At 37.9% G+C, this 20,822-nt stretch overlaps 2 protein-coding genes across 2 annotated transcripts in view; one reads left to right on the forward strand and one right to left on the reverse strand.

The window, feature by feature from the left end:
* The window catches only part of CEBPZOS (CEBPZ opposite strand), a 50,090-nt gene that overhangs the window by 27,419 nt on the left and 1,849 nt on the right, over window positions 1-20,822 (reverse strand). The gene's annotated exons all lie outside the window — the stretch shown is intronic.
* On the forward strand, window positions 356-15,457 carry SULT6B1 (sulfotransferase family 6B member 1). Its single transcript, XM_072938331.1, has 7 exons — window positions 356-584; window positions 1,558-1,670; window positions 4,862-4,951; window positions 7,656-7,782; window positions 10,352-10,446; window positions 13,134-13,290; window positions 15,226-15,457. The coding sequence occupies exons 1-7, from the start codon at window positions 386-388 to the stop codon at window positions 15,354-15,356; spliced, it is 912 nt and encodes a 303-aa protein (XP_072794432.1). The 5' UTR covers window positions 356-385; the 3' UTR covers window positions 15,357-15,457.

A 20,822-nucleotide genomic window follows, 5' to 3' on the forward strand; every position in this document is an offset into this window, starting at 1 on the left:
TTTTAGCTAATAGGAAAATTATATACCTGATTCAATTAAATACCTATGTGTTAGATATTTAAGATCTATTATCATCAAAAAAAAAAAAAAAGATTATCGTCTATTAAGAGATTCTACTCTGACCTTCCTTGGGAGGATTGCCTGTGATGGTAATATAATCCAGCCCTTGGGGTAGCCTTCCCTGATCCTCAGCCTGTTCTGCACCTGTGGTGTGCCTTTTCTCAGAGGTAGGTATGCAAAAAGCTGGAGATGGGGGTGGATGAGAATTCAGTTATTTCTTTCTCATGTGAATGGGAGGAGCACTTTATTCCACTTTCTGAGAAACTCCATTAAAAGCCACCATTGCCCCTGGGCCACAGAGCAGGTTCATTAGCAGGGAGTCAGCATGGCTGCTAACTCCAAATTTATTGACTACATTGATGAAGCTTTGGAAAAATCCAAAGAAACGGCACTATCTCATTTGTTTTTCACCTATCAGGGGGTTCCTTACCCGATTACCATGTGCACCTCAGAGACTTTTCAAGCCTTGGACGCCTTTGAAGCCAGAAGCGATGACATAGTGCTAGCATCTTATCCGAAGTGTGGTAAATAACAAATTCTTTACTACAAGGGCCCTTTTTCATAGTGAGTAGGTGGGGCAGGTGCAAGGCGAAGTTCACCTCTGCACAAAGCCAGCCAGAAATCCGTGAGGATGGCCAAGATGGGTCAGAACAGAGCTTGTAAAATCAGTGACTAGAACTGCCAGATCGAGAAATGCCAGTGTCTGAGGGAGGAGGTCCGTGTGAAAAGAACATGATAGCTGATGGGTGTAGAAGTTGATGCATGGTGGGGCTAGCAAACAAAAGCAGGATGTAGGAAAGTCCAGCTGCCACAGAGCATTGAGAGTAGTCAAGATTTTAATCTTGATTTTTGACCAAAGACAAGCACGGCCACATCTATCCACTTCTATGATTTCCATGTAATAGATTATTTTTTAGGATCAAATACCAATTCTCAAGTTTCCCAGTCCAGTTTTACAACGTCCTTCATCAATGGAGAATAAGACATTAGGAATCTAAATTACTCTATTTTACACAATCTACTTTTGATATTTCAGAACTGTTATTTCATCTCTATTAATGCCAACTCTATTTCATATTTTTCTTTTTCTTAATCGATGCTGGATTTTTATAAAATCAAAATTATATACTCCTATAGAAAATGCTTATTAATTTAAGGTAAAATAACACATGGTATATAATAAACGATCACGTCTATAGCATAATATTGTTCTATTAGGAAGATATTCTAGATTCAAAAAGAAGCACTGCCTCTTGTTAAAGGAGAAATTTGAGAAAAGAGGTAAATTTGATTTTTATACTAACGTTAAGTAAAAGCTATTTTCCATAAAGCTCTGCTTTTTTCCACAGCCCAAGTTATTCTGAATGCAGAAGAACCAACTGTACACATCAGGGAATAGTTGTAGATTTTCATCTTCATGACATTTATGCCAAAGTAGCATGCCTTTGTTATACCAAAACTCCTTAATGACTTTTGATTCTCTGATTTTTCATATAGGTTCCAATTGGATTCTCCACATTATTAGTGAATTAATATTTGCTGATCCTAAAAAAAAGTATGAATATCCAGAGTTCCCAGTTCTTGAATGTGGGGACCCAGAAAAATATCAGGTTGGTACAAAACAGCCTTTAAATTTACAGTAAATGCTCATAGAAAGGTTTCTTCCCTCTGGACAATTTTTTTAGTTTTGAGTTCGGAAAATACAACACAGATACATATGCAATTTATTGTGTGCTTACCATGTAATCCTAGCACTTTTCAAGAATTACCTCCTTTTACTGCAAAATAATATTATCACCATTTTACAAATAATTAAATTATAAGAGTGTGTGTGAAGGTTATAACAGATCATCCATCCTACCTGTTATTACTTGCCTTACCACATGTTAAAACTCACCTTATCAATATAACTAACTGGGGCTTGGATGTCACCCAGGATGCGGGGCTCCACGACAGGGAAGGCAAGGACAGGGTGAGAGGAAGGATCTGCCTCAGGACTTCAGTGCTTGGACAGAACAGGCAAGAGGAGGACCACTCCCTCCACACCTAGACACACCAGAAATGCATCTGGGACTGTATCCAAGGGGGAACCACAGTCTCCATGAAACTTTCAGACTTGTTCACCACCAAGACTGCCAACAGGCAGACAGAAGAACTCAGTTTCTAAAAAAGTCACTTAGGGAGTTAGGAAACAGTATCTGAAAAGAGACTGAGACACTTGGCATGATGACAAATACAAACTTAAAAGTTGGATCCTAGTAGAAGAAAACTCATTTCCATGGATTGGGACAAAGCAACAGAAAAATGCATTGTAAATGAGGTGTTCAAGGACTTGGGAGTGGGGTAGGGAGTTAAGTGCTGACCCCTGGCTCTGGTTGGCTGCAACCTCAGAAGGCATCAGAGCATCAGAGAACAGCCACATTAGGGCCTGGAGGTCATAAATACAGCAGAGGTAGGCTCGGCCAGGACCGGCTCAGGACGAGTGCACAAGAGTTTTAAGAGGCTTTTACCTAGGTAAGAAATGGACAGGCTAATGAACAGCCTCATTGATTTCTGCTATCCAGGCCACTGGATAACTTTTTCTCTAAAGAGTGTTTAGCATCACCTTTAAAGATAATGCTAACATTTATCTAGCTTTCCAATTTCTCTTTTAAAAATGTGTTACCCTGTGGGTCACAGGTGATCTTACCTGTTGTTACTCACCCTACCAAGATAACCACTATTATTTTATTTGCCTGTGTTGTCACCCATCAGAGATAAACAGGTTTCCCTTAAGATTGGAACAGGGTTTGGTATGCTGGCTTATACATTTTTATGTTGTTTATATGATTGTTTCTCCATTTTGATTTCCAAACAAAGCTTTATAATACAAACCATTTGTAAGGAGGGAACTTCCTGGGTTATTGCTTACTGACACTGGGAAGAATTTTTATTCCTGACCAAGATTTTGACATGCCAAGACCTGACTCTGAGCTTGAGCACCCAGTACTCTTGGAACCTCTCCTTCACCTCATGGAAACTTGGTACTCCTGCTCCTTGGCCAGGTTTCTTTCTGTTTCACCAAGTACTTCAGTGTGAAGGTAAAACAAAGCCCTGCTTCTGTCTTCGGGTGCTCGCATTCTAAATCTTAGCTCTAATTATTAAACAAAAAGTTGTGCTTTCCAGCCTTGGTAAAAAGATCCAGATGATTTTTAAAGCCAAAGAATTCTTCTAGAAGCATCTAAATTAGCATTAAAATGTTCTACAAGGTGAGTGAAACATAGGATTCTAGCTCCAGGGTTCTGGAAAATGTTTTAACTCGGTACAGTATTTTGGGTTTTGAATTTTTTTGATATCTATAATGTATCAAAAATGTTTTTTTCTCTTTGGGTATTTTTAAAGGCACATTTTGTATTTTAACTGCTATTTTATCATACACAAAAATACTTTTCTATGCAATATGCCTTTTATTTTAAAATGGAAGTCAGTGAGAAGATGAGCATCACTTATTCATTTTACAAAAAAATTTCTAAAATACACGTATTTTCTCAAGATATATCTATATCTAGTCTCTACATTGCTTACAGTTTCGCTGTATCACACATTTTCACAAACATACTGTTTGTTTATCTAGCTTTGTTACAATTAACTTCCATTTTCCCCCTGGATATTTTTTTAATCCTTCTAGGAACTTTACCATTTCTCACATGTCTTTAAGTGATTTTTGGCTTTTCAGTTTAGTAGAAACGGCACTCCTATCGCTTAATCTGAAAATTACCATCTGTGTGGTTTTGCACAAAGTACTTAAAACCTCAAAGCCTACTGTTAATCTCTAAAATGGGGGTTACAATATCTACCTGAGAAGATTGTTGTGAATGAATGTAAAAGCACTTCCAAAGCTAAAATTGTAATTCGATGTAAATCAAGTATCATGATTACTAATCAATCACCACTTGGACCCATAGCATTGATTTTAATGTTTTTCAAAGTCATTTTTTGCTCCTTTGCTTGAGTTGGGAATCTCCACTAAATTTTTACAGAACACTTGGCTAAATGTCTAAACACCATTTTATCATTTGAAATGATGTGACCAAGCAGTGAGTGACCTCTGCAAGCATGGAAATGAGTTTTTGAAGCTTTTACCCCTGACATAATATGTACTTGAGATAAAATCCTTCACCATAGCAGATTAAACAGGTAACTTCATTTTTTAATGAAGTTAATTTTTTAAATTACCAGTAGAAGTAGATTACAAAAAAAAAAAATCAACCATGGAGTCCTTATGACAAGAATTTCTTCTGTAAATTATTTCTCAGATATTTAAGTGACTCTGGGCACTTTCAGGTTCTGTTGGGATATTTGATTGTGTGGAATTTTATTGGTAAAAAAAAAAGATCTAGATGTTAAACATGGACTTGGAGGAGCTATAAAGACGTGAACATTTCTGTTAATGACTTTGAATGAAGAAAATATCTGCATTAAGTGAAAGAGTAGGTTGAAAATTTTGAGCTTCTTGAAGAAAATGAATTTGGTATGGTTGTGAAAAAAGGAAAAAGACCAAAAGAAAAAAAAAAAAGATTATGCAGTGGGAAGCAGGATTCAAGAAGGAAGTTCAAAAAGAAGTTATAAATTACTTACGATTCACAATTCCTCATCCCCACAAAGTAAGAAAATAGAAATAAAAACTGGAGGAGAATGTAGAAAAGGAGAAGATACAGTAACAATAACAATTTAAACTGCCATTCAGGTACTAAACTTAGGAGTAATTCACTATACACACACACAACACGTATGCTTTCACCTTATTGTATATATTTTTAAGAGAATGAAACAGTTACCATCGCCAAGGATTTTGGCAACTCACCTCCATTACGACAAATTACCCAGGTCCATCTTCAAGAATAAAGCCAAGGTGAGTGTGTCCTTTCCTACTGGCATTTCAGTTTGTAGTTTTAAAAGTATAAATATTGGCTTTCTGAGGTTGAGATTGCTACTCAGCACAGAATTTTAATAAATGATGTGTGCGATTTGGTGTTTCTTTTGTTGCTGTTCCTTTCTACAGATGTATTTGTTACATTTGCATTCAAATCAAATGTGTTTTCAGCCAAGACAGAAAACATATACATAGAGTGGAACCTACTTCAAAACCTGTTTTTAGAGTGAATAGATTTCAGCATTAGGATATTTAGAGTGTTTAACAAAAGGATACAACCCAGGAAAATGAGCAAAAATTGTTCCTTCAGTTCTTTCTGGTGAGCACTATTTACCTGAGGTCCAAACCTATTATATTTCTGAATTTCACATGCAATATCAAACTTCATATCAAGCATACCTAAGTACAGGTGCTTTGGCTGCTCTTATCATTCGTTTGAAAATCTTGTTTCATTAACCAGTTTTGATCAATTTTCATAATTAGTAGTTTTGACCCAATCCCTTTTTTTGTTTTCTGTCACCTTGTTTCCTCTCCATTCCTTATTCTCTGTCTCCAGAGGAAACAATTAGAATTAATTAAAATAAAATTTTAAACTCCTGAGCTCCACAAGCAAGGAGGACAGTGCAGTAACAGCAAAGAAGGATAAAGGAAGAAAACAGTTAAGATAACTACACTGGTAAGAGGAAGAAGGGGAAATAACAGAGGAAGGAAGAATAGGAAGTGGAGGCTTAGAATTAGCAGCCTCCCTGGTACAAGAATTCTAGGAGCAGAATTGGAAAATGCCTTGAAGGTTGCCTGCTCTAAGCCCCATTAGGTGTTTGAATGCCACCAAGTGGCTGTCTGGACCACTCCACACCTCCAATTGTAAGAGAATCCTCTATCCCCTCTGCCAGCTGCGGACAGCTCTGTAAAATGGTTTTTCTTTACACTGAGAATTTCCCAAATCAGAAAGATCGCTTTAACCTATAATTTCCCGAGTTTAATACAGTTCAGTAGAATCACAAATCTCAGTGACTCTTTTTTTTCTCCCTTAATTATTCCATAAGACACAGAGCTAAAGTAACGTAGAAAGCATTTAGATTTAGAGCATGCAGGCTTCTGAACAAAGCTTTACGTTTGCAAGAACAGCAGGGCAAGAGAAAAGGGACAGCCAAGGTAGCAGGCTGGTGCTGAGCATCTGTCCACACACCCCAGCCTGCTGGCCCTCACCATTCAAATTTATGTCTGTAAAATTATAAATTGCTACGAGCCAGGGCAACTACTGAGTGCTAATCAGAGCAGCAAATATAAGACCCTAAGTGACAAGGATCTGCTGTCTTTGGATTGGGGCAGAGGTGAGTTTTAGAGCTGAACAAAGGCACAGACGCAGCCCACTCATTTCTATTCCACTGTCTCCTGTTAGCGTTAGCTCACGTCTTTAGACTCATGAGGTATTTTGGGATCCTGATTTCCTCTCAGTGTCATGTCATCTACAAACTTGATAAATACAGCTTCTACATCTTTACCTAAAATCACTCATTAAAACGTCGACAGTGGTCTAGCCAGGACAGTGGAAATGCCAGTAAAACCCCCGGGCAGGTTTACATTAGGGATTCAGCCTCCTATGCATCTGAATACTCAAGTCAGGTTTACACACCTAACTGCTTCCGCTTCCAGCTTAACCTCCTTCCACTTTGCAGAGGAAGTCAGAAGCAACAAATCTACTAAGTTAGAAACTATGTTCAAGGAGAACCTGGCATCAGTCAGAAGCGACTTGTTCTTAGAGAACCCATGTTGCCCTGTGGTGGTTGCTAGTTCCTCTTTTATGTGACCCCCCAAATCATCCATTTAGTCAATTTCAAAAACTTCTCCCAAATGGAGGTTGTGTTCACAAATCTGCAAAACCCAGACCTTGCACCTTTCGGAAAGGGGAGGGATGGCTGCCTGTTTTAAGCCTTCTGAACTTCTGTGCATTATCTCCACTTTCTCAGAGGTTACTAAGAGTGCTCAATACTAGTCTCCAGTTTCCTCAGTTCTTGAAAAAGAGATCTTCAGGCCAGAGGTGGTAGACCCACTTGGAGCAGCCAGGCGGTCTACTTGGTTCTCTTGGGTTTCAATTTGCTTTTTTTTTTCAAATTGAAGTATAGTTGATTTACAATATTGTTTTAGTTCAGGTGTATCAGTTTGCTCTTTACACTTTTCCCCCCACACTTTTCACTCAGAAAAATGAATCCATGCCTCCTCAGAGCAGACAGATGTAACATGGGAAGTCAGAGGTTCTGCTTTCTCCACATCACCCATCACACCTGAAGCCTGCCCTTCTCTGCTCTTCTCCCACCAAACTCTAAACATTATTTTTGTTGTCCTTAAAGTTGTTTGCAATTTTTGCTTTTGGGAGGAGAGTTAACTTTTCAGATCACGCTCTCGTGAACTTGCTCTTTATTCCTTTTTACATTGTCTACATACAACTTTTTACTGTCTAAACTCATAAGCGTAAGTTCTCTGCAGTAACATTAGTTTTCTTTTTCTTCTTTTCTTCTCCTTTCTTCCCAGACTTCCCCATCTGCCACCTCCTGTTCCTCAATTTCTTTCTTTCTCTATACACTAATCAAGTTAGGTGGTCTAAAATATGGCATAATACTCATCCTTTCACTCTTCCAAAGTACAAAACTTAAACCTAAACAACTTAATTTTCTCTCCTTAGATATTGGTGGTATTTCGAAATCCTAAAGACACAGCAGTATCTTTTTTCCATTTCCATAATGATGTCCCTGATAATCCAAGCTATGGCTCTTGGGATGAATTCTTCAGACAGTTCATGAAAGGACAAGGTATGGCTGTTGGTAAAAGAATCCTTCTCACGTCAACAGATGATCACATAAACACAGAAACTCAAATGTGTTTTAGGATAAAGAAAGAAAGGAGATTAAGGTAGAACCGGGAATCAGAAAGTTACGAAGTTTTCTGTGCATCAAACGATACATTACTATTTTAAAAAATAATTTGGAGAATTCATACGTTGACTATGAGTATTAAATAACCATTGAACAAAGGACAAACAAAAAAGCTTGTAACAGATTCATGTACAAAAGCATTTCTAGTTAACGTCCCATAAGCCTCAGTATAACACAATGATAAAAACCAAAAAATACCACGACAATGAGCAACTACACCGAAGATACTTGTTTGCCAGAAAGGAAATAAGTTTTTGTTACACCGTGTTGATGTTTTACCTTTGGTTATTGATAACTATAATTTTATAAGTGCCTACAAATATACATACATACTTCATTCAAGACTGTAACAAACTATGAATAAGGCAGTATTTACCAGCAGAAAATTTAAATCATTTGCCAATGGTCCCAATGCTTGTAAGTGGCAGGGACTCTACTTCCACGGGTAGAGTGACCAGAAATTAATAAGTGCCTCCTTTCACAGTGGCTCTGTTGAGTCTTTATGGTGTGGTACATGGAAGAATTAATGCCAAATGACTCTAGAGAAGAAGTTGTTACCAAGTCCCTCTAAAAGGACGGACCACTTTTAAAGTTGATCAGCACAGCAATGCCACACCATTCCACATGCATGGACACTGGATACAACACTGAGTCCTTAACAAAGGTTAAATATGGGGATTGGAATGTAAGGGAGATAAACGCATGCATAGAAGGTGCTTACGAAGCACTGGTAAGAAAGCTTTGGTTTGTCTAGTAACCATTCACTAAGACTGAATGGAGGCAGTTAAAGCAAGTCTGAAACATTACCCCATTAATAACACAAGAGAACACTCAATGATGAGAAACCCATCATCATTGGTTCAGCAGCCCAGTGATGTCGGGCCTGCTCCTCTGACATTCCTTTGGCCTCTCCTTCATGCTTTTTGCAACATTCTCTCAACTTGGCTATTGTCCCTCTGAGCATCACCTTCACATCATGAGGAAGGCTCATCAAGACAGCAACCGTTTGCAAGAAACCTTCCAGCAGACCCCTGCGTGTGTCTCACTGGCCAGAATCATGTCATATGACCAACCACAGTCCTAAGGGAGGCAGAAAAGTAGAAAACAGACTTCTCTGATTGGTTTAGACCCAATTAATCAGAGTTTGGTTAGCAACAAAGAAAGGGGTGCATTGGATATTGGGTAGGAAACCTACAATATTTTCCACAATAAATAAGGTATGTAGAAACTGCCTGGCTCAAAGCATGGGCTTCATGATAATGATGTTGATGATAATAACTGTGACAATATTATTATTATTATTATTATTATTATTATCATTATTATTATCATTATTATTAATGATATAATATTAGCTAACATTTATTGAGTGAGAACTATTAATCAGGCACTGTTTTAAGCATCTGACATGTGTTAATTCACTTAAAACTCATAACCCCATTTTACAGATGAGGAAACTAAGGTACAAAGAGGTTTAGGGAGTTTCTCAAAGTCACACAGCGAGTAAGCAGCACAGATAACCAGGTCTAGATCTGCACTGTCCAACATGGTAGCCACTAGCCGCATGTGGCAGCTGAGTATTTGAAATGTGATTAGTGCAAGTGAAAAAGCAAAATTTTAAATTTTATTTTATTTGAATTTATTTACATTTACATTTTAAAACAGAGACTCAATTCAGTTATTGAAAACCTTTAAGTATGTCTGGCACAAGTTGAGTGTGTGAATTTACTTTTTCAATCATAGATTTTATTAAGTCTAAACACACAACAAGTATTTTTAACAAAATCTTAGAATTCAAACTCAGATTTTCTGTATGTATAAAAAACCCACTGGCTTTTGTAGACTTAAAATATAAAAATCAATGTGTAATATTTCATTAATAATTACTTATGCTGATTACATGCTGAAACGGTAATATTTTTGGATCTACCAGGTAAATAAAAGAAAACATTAAAATTAATTTTACCTGTTTCTTTTTGCTTTTTTTAACATGGCTACTAGAAAATTTAAAGTTACAGATGTGGCTTGCATGACACTCCTATTGGATAATGCTGGTCTAGAAAACACCTGTCCCATTTCTTTCTGTCATTATTTCTACCAGCTTTCACGTATTATTCACTGTTTCTGAATTATTTTAGTCACCTAAATGTTCATGAATGCCTTACAGTTTTTGTGAAACCATTTTTACAACTTGCTCAGTTGTGTTACTATTTGTGAGAATAAGAAAACGAGTAGAAATCTGATAACAGGACCGGCTTTTGCCAGTTCTTTCGGAGCAGGGGTTCGTAATCTCATAAATACCTTGTTTGGTCATATATACATATGTATATTTTATATTTTAGCAAACAAATTAAGCACTTTATCCTCATTTTATTCTTTCTTCTATCATTTTTAACCTCAATTATTTAAAATCCCTTAAGAAGTTATTTTTTTCCTGTGTTTTTAGTTTCTTGGGGAAGCTATTTTGATTTTGCAATTAACTGGAACAAACATCTTGATGATGAAAATGTGAAGTTAATATTATATGAAGACCTGAAAGAGGTGAGATTATGCTTACTGGTATTCTATAGCAAGATTTATTATGAATTACAACATAGAGCACTTATTCATAAAGCCTGGCTGTATGAACAAATATACTCAATTTTTAAAAAGAATGTTCTAGATATGTGGTACAGTGCTGGGGGAAAGAGACAGTGCATATGTGCTTAGGTTGTTTATTTAACAAAAATAAAATAACACTTAACAATTTATTACTAACAGTGACTCCTTTATTTTCCCCTCTATGATAGATGGTCCAAATTTAGGCACGGCAAAAAAAATAAATAGGCCTTTACTGAGGTTTATTGAACATGGCTTTGGCTGTGAATTAATTTTTCCATATAGTTTTTTTTAAATTATTTTTTCTCATTTAATGAGTGATTGTTCAGCACAGTTCTAGGCTCTTGTGATATGTCTGTGAACAGACTAGACAAAGTTCACTGCCCTAGAGAAGTTGACATTCCAGCTGGAGTAGGTGGGGAGACAGAATGATAAATAATAAATACAATAAAAAAATTTAAATGTATGCAATATGTGAAGATGAAGAAATGGCATAGCTGATTAAGGAAAACTAGAAATACCAGGGAGAGGGGGATTGGGATGTTGGACAAATCCCAGTATAAAATAGGGTGGTGGGCAGAAACCTCATGGAAAGGATGTGACCTGAACAAAGATAAGAAGGAACTGAGGGAGTGAGCCAAGTAGGTAACCGAAGTAAGAGCTTTCCAGGCAGAGAGGACCAACTGCAGCAAAGGCCCTGAGGTAGGAATGACTAAGGGACAGAAAGGAGCAGATGTGGCTGGGTCAGCAGGGATGAACCAGAAGGGACTAACCAACGAGGACAGATATAACAGGGTGGGGTGGGCTGGAGCATGAGGAACAGCAAGGCAGGCCACTGAAATCACTCTGCCTTTCACTCTGAGCGAAATGGGAAGCCACTGTGGGATTCGAGCAGAAGAGTCGCAAAAATTCATGTGTTTTTAACAGGATCATTCTGGCTGGTGTGTGAGAATGAATTGGAGAGAAGCAAAGATAATGTAAGGAAACCCATGAGGAGGTTACAGTTCTAGCTAAGGCAAGGGAAAATGGTGGCTCAGACTGGAAGGGGCAGTGGAGGTGAAGAGAAGTGGTTGAATTCTGAATTTATGTTGAAGGAAGAGCCAACAAGATTTGCTGCTGGCTTGGAAGGGGGAAAAGAGTAGTGAGAGAAAAAGAGAAGTCAAGTAAGACCCCAGTATTACTGGTCCAGGCAACTGGGAGGACTGAGTTGTCACCACACGAGTAAGAGATGGCAGCAGGTGAAGCAGGACTGTGGGAAGACCAGGAGTTGGTTTTGGACATGCTAAATTTGAGATGTTTATTAGTCACCCAAAGGTGAGAGGTCAAGTAGGCAACTGGGTATTGAAGTCTGACGGCAGAGAGTTCTGAGCTACGGATATAAATTTGGCACATAGACGACAATTACAACCATGAGATTACATACCTGTGTATGTAAGCATATGGATCGAGAAGAGAAGACTACCAAGAACTGAGCTCTGCAGAACCTCCTACATAAAGAGTTTGGGGAAAAGAGGAGGCTTCGGCAAAGGAGACTACAAAGGTGGCTAAGGACGAAGGAGGGAAACCAGAGTCCTGGAGCATTAACGCTCTCTGGAAAGTGTGTTCAAAGGGAAGGAAATGTGTCAAATGTTCTCTAACTGAACTGAGTTTTTATCACTAGTGTCCCATGTGATTTTTATCACAGGAAAGTATAATTAAATCCATCCTTTTTGTTTAGAGTATGTACTTACATAACATGAAAGAATATGCTGATTTAGTCTTTTCTCCTTCTAGTCTAGAATGTTTCTAAAACTTGTGCTCCATGGGATATTAATATTGTCCCAGATGTTAATACTTCTCTCCAGGGGTAGGAAGAGGTTGCTGGTTCAAGATGACCTGAGGACTGTTCTATTTAGCCTGCTCCTTTGGGAAATTCACATGGCACATTGGCATATTAAAGAGAGATTCTGCAGGGAAAAAAAAAGTTTACCTTTTTCATCCCAAAGGTTCCAAACTTACTTGACCTTAACCCTTTACTGTTCTTTTTTTTTCTCCCAGGAAACATCTATAACCACCTTGAAATATATTAGTGTTCTGTAGAATACAGTTTAAGGAACTGTTCTAGAAGATTTATAAACCTCCATTGGTCAGCCATACTGTTGAAGTGGTTGATTATTTACAAAAGTATTAAACATTATAAAGATTCCTTCAAGTTTTTGTAATTCCAAAAATTAGACTTTCTTGATAGAATTAAACATTAGCTATAAACAGGATTCAGAAGAAAACAGAATTTGAATGAGTAGGTACAAATACATTAATTTCCTCACCTGGTATAGACTGGTGCTTTTTGATAAAATGAATTATTATCTTAGGTAAAACTCTAACCTGCTAATGAATGCTTATTTTCATTATCTATACCTTGACTAGTTAAACAAGAGTCATAAATGGAAACTACAAAGTGAAATCAATACAGAATATCTTACAGGGATGTTTCAAATATTTATAAAGAAGAATCAAAGTAAGTCTGAAGAGAGAGACACAGAGATGAATTAGAATTAGGCTTAACAAATCCATTCTGTCTAAGAAGCTTGTCTTTGCTTAGGGTCCAATTCCCACAGAAAGAAGTTTATCTTTTAAAATTTTGTTTTCAGAATCTGGCCGCTGGAATAAAACAAATTGCTAAGTTTTTTGGATTCTCTCTATCTGGGGAGCAGATTCAAACTATCTCAGCCCAGAGTACCTTCCAGGCAATGCGAGCAAAGTCCCAGGAAACACACGGCGCCGTGGGCCCATTCCTGTTCCGCAAAGGTGAGATTGCGTTGTTTTCTGGGACATCTGTCAATCTGCACCTAACAGGCAATTCAAGCAGCTTTATCTTAAATCAGACAGGATTTTCTCCTCCTCTTCCTCGACAAGAAGTCTGGACACAGATCAGAGTTGGCACTGGCAGCTGTACACTACCTTTTAGACTACTAAGCTCCTTTTACCTTTCTGCTTGTCACCTGTGATGACAGGAGAGCAGCCAGCGCTCCACCATTATAATATAGTTACAGGATTATTTTATTAAAATAAAAAGGGAATGGCAAGAGATAGAATCACGTGTATTTGCTGAGTGGGCCCCCTTTAAAGAACTCTGTGGGAAGCCTCACCTCAGTGACTTCTTACATCTCATAGACCACTTCTCACTGTGCTGCTGGTTGGAGAATGTGATTTTTTTTTTAAGGTGGCTGCATTATTACCCACTGAAAGTCAAGGTTTTGTTAATAAGGAAGAAGGAAAAAATGAGTACGGGATAGGAAGCCAGCTGTCTCTGGTACTGATAATTTTACTAAATATCATCAAAGCATTCAAATTTCTTATGGAAATTTATGATAATGCAGCTCAGGGACTGCCAGTTTTCCTTTTTATTGCATGTATAATGAAAGCTTAATGTGATTCAGAGGCAGCACACATAACAAGTATAATTTATCAGGTATCCATCATGTGTTAGACCCTTTGCTGGGCTTAAACTTTATAGCCAAAAAGATACTAAATCCTTAGTTCTACAAATGTGGGCACCAAAGCCCAGAGATATTAATTGGTCCGTTGTCACAAAGCTAATAAGTGATGCCGTCAGGATAGGAACATAGGTTTACTTGACTCTACTACACTTTATCAAATGCAGACCCAATTAAAAAATGCACTGTGAATGGAGCACTGAATGCAAATCTGTCTTTAACTTGAGTCCTGACTTTAACACTTATTTTTATGCCTAATTTTTTTAGTGTTAAGAAGGGGGAAAAATAGAAATTTTAAATATATTGTCAATCAAATACTATTCAGAACAGAAACATTCTAAAATAAACTAGTAATTTTAAAGTTTAAAAATATTTTTTAAAATATCCCTTGTAGAAAATTCAGAAAGCACATAAAGATGTGGAAAAGCATTAAATTACCCATCGGATGCAAGTTCAACTTTTTGGCACATTTCTTCCGGCCTTATTCTGTAATGTTTTATATAGTTGATAACATTTGTAAACAGTTGTGCTTTTTCATTCCCTTCATATGTCTAAGCATTTCCTCATGTCATTAAGCCACTTTATAAATATACATTTCAATGGCTATGTAACAAGGAACTTACAACTTTAACCCAAATCAAACAAAAGATTTTAACAACTTCCTTTACTTTCATTTATTTTTATTTTTTATGTTTTTTGGGGGGTGTAATTAGGTTTATGTATTTATTTATTTTAATAGAGGTACTAGGGATTGAGTCCAGGATCTCATGCATGTAAGCATGTGCTCTACCACTGAGCTACACCTTCTTCCCTTCCTTTACTTTTAAAAAGAAATAAGAAAAACATCCCAATCTCAAGCAAAATAATAATTATTTTTGCTATAAAATATTAACTACTCAAGGGGTATTTAAAGTATTATAAGACTTTAGAGAGGGAAAAAAAAAAGACTCTCAAAAAGTGGCATTTTTGGTCCCAGGTGTTAGGAGATGGGTAGGGAAGGGAGGTCATTGAGGTCACGGTCCCCTTAGTGATGTGGAGAAAGCGTGTCACCTACCACACCACAGAAATGGGGAGGCCCAAGTGGATATTGTTAATTTTACAAGAGAAATTACATTAGTTTTTAAGGCTAATTTTTTTCACATGTCCGTTTTCACATTTCAGAGTGAAACTCTGCACTAAAAAATAGTAAAATCAAGAAGAAATATTCTAACAGGAGTCTGGGTCTACTGTTTTTTCTGTGTTGCAGGTGAAATTGGTGACTGGAAAAACTTGTTCAGTGAATCTCAGAACCAGGAAATGGCTGAAAAATTCAAAGAGTGCTTAGCAGACACTGCCCTGGGAACAAAGTTGAAGTACAATTCATATTGCCAGGCTTGATTCTAGTCAATTCAGCCTTATTTTCCTTAACAATAATCAAATTTAAATAATCAAATGACAATTTAATCATATAATGATCATTAAATAAAGTTTAGATATAAATGAGACAAACTTAGTAATAATGAGAACATCTGAAATTTCTGAGGACAAACTTAAGTTTTGTTCCATTTTGGAGAAAAGGGTAGTTTTGCTGCCCAAAAAGGATACTATTGCTAATGCAGTATCCTGGGGTTTTAACTTCTTTCATGCTCTGAGTTCACACAAGAGCGTAAGTCGACACTATCAGAGACATACCTACATCTGTGTTTAAGCATAGATGAGACCGGCCTCCAACTGATCACAATGCTTTGTCCTCTCATAATTATTATTCTCTTTTTCACTGTGGATCAGAGCACTTGTGGTGCCTAATTCAAACTTACTCTCGGGGAAATTTAATTCCAATTCTTCACTGAAGTAAAATGAATAAATCTTATTCCAACTTGATTCAAGAAAAATCCGTTGCTCGTCTACTCTGTGTGTGTCATTGCAGCAGGCCCACTCTCAAGGGACTTTATATTTCTACTTAACACAAGCTTTACTTCAAAGCTAAAGATTAGAGATTGTGTTATTCCGGCATAAAGGCTTCCCCCCACCAGAGACCCCCAAGTAACTATGTGGAACTTACAAAAGAAGGTAGGGAATGTTCTGGGGGAAAAACCTATTAACAGTCTCCTTAATATGTACACTATAGTTAGTTCTACTCTAAAGGTAAGTTCTGTACAGTTAAGAATAGAATAATTTATAGAAAAAGATAAAATTGCTTTGAGAACAATTAATTACAGGACTACTGTTTCTGGTAGTATGGTAGATTAGATGAATTGAAAACCTTTCCCTCAAAACACCGTATAGAAAGACTATATAAAAATTACTTTAGTGGCATTGCTCAGCTCCCAATAAAGTAAGCAGACTCATTAGGGACCAGTACCAAAGAGGGAACAGAGAACTGGACGAAGTAAGAATCAGAGATGACACTGAGATGCCAATGAGAAATCTGCAGTAACAGAGGCTTAGGTTTTAATGCCCAAAACCATATTATCGGTTGCAGGAATAAACAACTAAACCAAACCAACGAAAAAGGACAAAATATGGCTGCCAAAATAACCTATGAATGTAAAGAAAGCTCAAACATGACTGAGGTGGCATTGCATGTTGTAGGAAGAAGTCAAATCCTTCAAAATCTGGTGCTAAGAAGATTATGAGATAGAAGAAATAAAATCAGATTCTTACTTTATATCACTCAAAAAATTAATTTCTTATAAATTAAAAAAATGTCAAAAATGATTTTTAAAACTTTAAATTTTTAGAAGCAGATACAAGATAATATTTTCATGACCAGAGTAGGGTTTATTAAACAAGAAATAAAAAAGCACAAAAAAATTTATATTTTTGGCTATGTTAAAATTTAAAATGTAAAACACCATCATTAAGAAAGTAAAACCAAAGTGAAATGGCATGTCAGAGACTTAGAAAAAATACTAACTAAATAAAAGACTAACATCTAGAATATAGAAAGAACAATTAAAATCACTAGGTGAAAGAAAATACAACCCAACAGAAAATAAGTGTAAGGGATACAGACTGGCAATTTACCGAATAGGAAACCCAAATGGCAAATAAACATGTAATGAGGAAAATGTGGTAATTAGGAAAATATAGATTAAAAAAAAGTGAGAGACTTCCATATCTGGCCATGAAGGATTAACTATTATGGGAATCGTCCTCTCACCATACCACCAGAAAACCAAAATAATACATGAAATGCTGTTTTCAGACACTGGACAACAGGCAACGCAACACTGGGATTCCCTAGAGGATGTAAACAACTGAAGTGAGCCCTAGAACTGCTCCAGCTTGCTACATATAAGCAAGTTCCAAGCTGTAGGCAGGGAAAGGGAACTCAGAGTACAAAAGGCTTACTGAGTTGGAACTGGAGACTGGAGGTCAGCAGGCTGAGGATGCTAGGATTTTCAGAGTAGAGTACTCAAGAAAATGAAGGTGCACATAGAAGAAATAAAAGCAAGAATAAACAAATGGGACCTAATGAAACGTACAAACTTCTACACAGCAAAGGAAACCATAGTAAAACAAAAAGACAACCTACGGAATGGGAGAAAATCTTTGCAAATGAAACCGACAAAGGCTTGATCTCCAGAATATATAAGCAGCTCATACAACTTAATAAGAAACAACCAAACAACCCAATCCAAAAATGGGCAAAAGACCTGAACAAGCAATTCTCCAAGGAAGACATACAAATGATCAATAAGCACATGAAAAAATGCTCAATATCACTAATTATCAGAGAAATGCAAATCAAAACTACAATGAGGTATCACCTCACACCAGTCAGAATGGTCATCATTCAAAAATCCACAAATGACAAATGCTGGAGAGGGTGTGGAGAAAGGGGAGCCCTCCTACACTGCTGGTGGGAATGCAGTTTGGTGCAGCCACTGTGGAAAACAGCATGGAGATTCCGCAAAAGACTAGGAATAGACTTACCATATGACCCAGGAAACCTGCTCCTGGGCTTATATCCAGAAGGAACCCTACTTCAGGATGACACCTGCACCCCAATGTTCATAGCAGCACTATTTACAATAGCCAAGACACGGTAACAGCCTAAATGTCCATCAACAGATGACTGGATAAAGAAGATGTGGCATATTTATACAATGGAATACTATTCAGCCATAAAAAACAACAGCATAACACCATTTGCAGCAACATGGATGCTCCTGGAGAATGTCATTCTAAGTGAAGTAAGCCAGAAAGAGAAAGAAAAATACCATATGAGATCGCTCATATGTGGAATCTAAAAAACAAAAACAAAAAAACAAAGCATAAATACAAAACAGAAATAGACTCATAGACATAGAATACAAACTTGTGGTTGCCAAGGAGGGGGAGGTGGGAGGAGACAGATGGGATTTCAGAATTGTAGAGTAGATGGACAGGATTGTACTGTGGAGCACAGGGAGGTGTGCATGGGATCTTGTGGTAGCTCACAGAGAAGGGAATGTGGCAATGGGTGTATGTATGTTCATGTATGGCTGAGGGATTGTGCTCTACACTGGAATTTGACACAACATTGTAAAATGACTATAAATCAATAAAAAAATGTTAAAAAAAAAAAAGAAAATGAAGGTGCACAGGGAGAGAACCTCAAAGATCTGCAGAGGGAATCCCTCAACTATTTAACTGAATGCAGATATGTGAATGCATGGAATAAAACTCCGCAAAGACAGCGTAAATCTCCATCAAGACAGGGAAAGGACCACTGAAAAGCAGTAAACCAAACAATCTTCCTGGACCTCATTCAGAGATTGGAATAGTTTGTGTTCCCACCAGCCAAGCTGGAGAGACCTTAATACCCAGGGCATTGGGTGGATTCCCCAGTATGGCCATATCTTAGCAGTGGGGCTAAATTATCCCTAGTGTAAATTACCCTACATCTCCTAACAAAAATTAAAAGCAAGCCTTGAAGGGATTAGAATGGACCCAAGTAATGTATTACTTAACTTATTTTGCAAGTGCATGATTAGGTTTAATTGTGGAAGACAACCCTTTTATGCCTACGGTTTCCTGAGCTCTTGTATTCTGGCCATGGAAGAAACAGCAACCTGGTTATTACCTGTATGGCACCTGAAGCACAGTACACCCAGCTTGCTAAGTGTTATCTCCCACCTGGGGCTGTAACTGAGTCTTCAGTACCCCATCCCACTATTCTATAAGGTCAGCTGTTTTGGGGTGATAAGGTTCATGATAAAACTATTGAATATCATGGTAGCCAGTGTACTGCCTCACTTCTTTTTCTGTAAATTGGGTTCCTTAGCAAGGGACAGCATTATGGTGAACAAGATGCTTGGAAAGGCCAACAATGATGGTGCTGGCAGAAGCACTAGAGGAAGAAAAAGCAAGTCCACATCTGGAATAAATGTGTATGCCCCAGAGCGCAAATCCCTGCCCATTCCATGGTGGAAGGGCTCCACATAACCAATCAGCCACCAAGTGGTGGGCTGGTCACCCTCGGAGTAGGCATTCTGCACTGCGGGCTCAGTGTTGGATCTCTGCTGTTGGAATACTGGGTGCTCAGCAGCCAGCTCAACCCTGATGAGAACTGTGTGTTGATGAACTCATACACGTCATCCATTCCTACTGCCACAGCTCCTCGTTTGTTTTGAACGAGCGCCGAGTTGCTGGGGAAAAGACTAGCTGGCCTCTAAAGAAGCTTTCTTGTATATTTGCTCTCAAAAGTCTCCACAGGAGTGGGTAGCTTTGATGAATCTTCACAAGGGAATTCAATATGCTCATACTCTGTGTCCATTCCAAGTGATAACTCACATTCCTTTCCCCAAACCTCCTTATCATCATCCCTCAGATCTTGTTCCTTCCAAAACTCTGAATAGCCACGTAAATTGCTAGCTACTGGTACTGTCCAAGCCACTAGCTTCCCCTCCTTCCAAGTGACAACTAAATGTACCACTCAAAGTTCCGACCACTGGGAGGAGTTCCTTTCTCCCACTATCCTTTAGGGCCACCTCCTTGAGGGATTGTTAGAATTCATCAATCCACTTTCAGTTAATGCCAGTGTATTGTGCTTCACCTGAATTTTTCTTTCTCAGTCACCTGGTCACAAGGAACTCCCCATGAGATCAGAGAGGTGGGTTGACAGAGCTGGTGTGAGCGCCACAGGGGTCTTAGATATCTGCTCATGTAACACACCTATGGGCTGTACTACAAATGCCAGGAACAGTTAACCTAAAAATCTCTGGTGATCAAACCTGTTCAACTAGTGCTCTGACCCTGCTGCCCTTTTTGGGGGGGAGGAGGGTAGTTAAGTGTTGCCACATAGCATTTGCTTCTCTGGGAACCATAATCCCCATGGAAATCATGTACTTTTTCAATGGCAACATCTCCCATCAACATTCCCCACCCAGAGTGGGCAGCTCTTATGGATCTTTTCAAGGATGCTAGTACATCCCGCTCCAATATATTTCTGAATGCCTGGTGAAGGATGGTCCTTTGAATCTTCTAGACAGCATGGCTACAAAGTGGAGGAAAGGCTGCATATGACTAATCTACTCCAATATTCTAGACGCCTTAAGTATTTTTTTTTCCTTAAGTATTTTTGATTTCTTCATCTGTTTTACTTGGCATCACAATTTCATTTAATGTGGACCACCACTGAGTCCAGGTTATGGTAAACCAGCTAAACAAATTCTTAGAACCATTCCTAGCTGCTGGAGCCAGCACACTGAGTGCATAATCTAAACTGTGTTCCTTATTTCATGTCACCTTTAGAGTCATATTTATGCACTTTTCTTGCATTCCTGCTGATAAAAATGAAAAAAATCTTACAACTCATTTATTGTGTGAACTGTATCCTCTGGATCAGATCTTATCTGTATCCTCTCAGGGTATTTT

The sequence above is a fragment of the Vicugna pacos genome, chromosome 15 (genome assembly GCF_048564905.1).
Source record: "Vicugna pacos chromosome 15, VicPac4, whole genome shotgun sequence".
NCBI classification, from domain to species: Eukaryota; Metazoa; Chordata; class Mammalia; order Artiodactyla; family Camelidae; genus Vicugna; species Vicugna pacos.

What these genes read in the sequence shown, in the direction of transcription:
- SULT6B1 (XM_072938331.1), top strand. Translation starts at nt 386, where the DNA reads ATGGCTGCTAACTCCAAATTTATTGACTACATTGATGAAGCTTTGGAA. An exon ending in ACAGTTCATGAAAGGACAAG is followed by an intron (nt 7,783 to 10,351) that starts GTATGGCTGTTG and finishes CTGTGTTTTTAG; the next exon opens with TTTCTTGGGGAAGCTATTTT. An exon ending in TATATGAAGACCTGAAAGAG is followed by an intron (nt 10,447 to 13,133) that starts GTGAGATTATGC and finishes TTTTGTTTTCAG; the next exon opens with AATCTGGCCGCTGGAATAAA.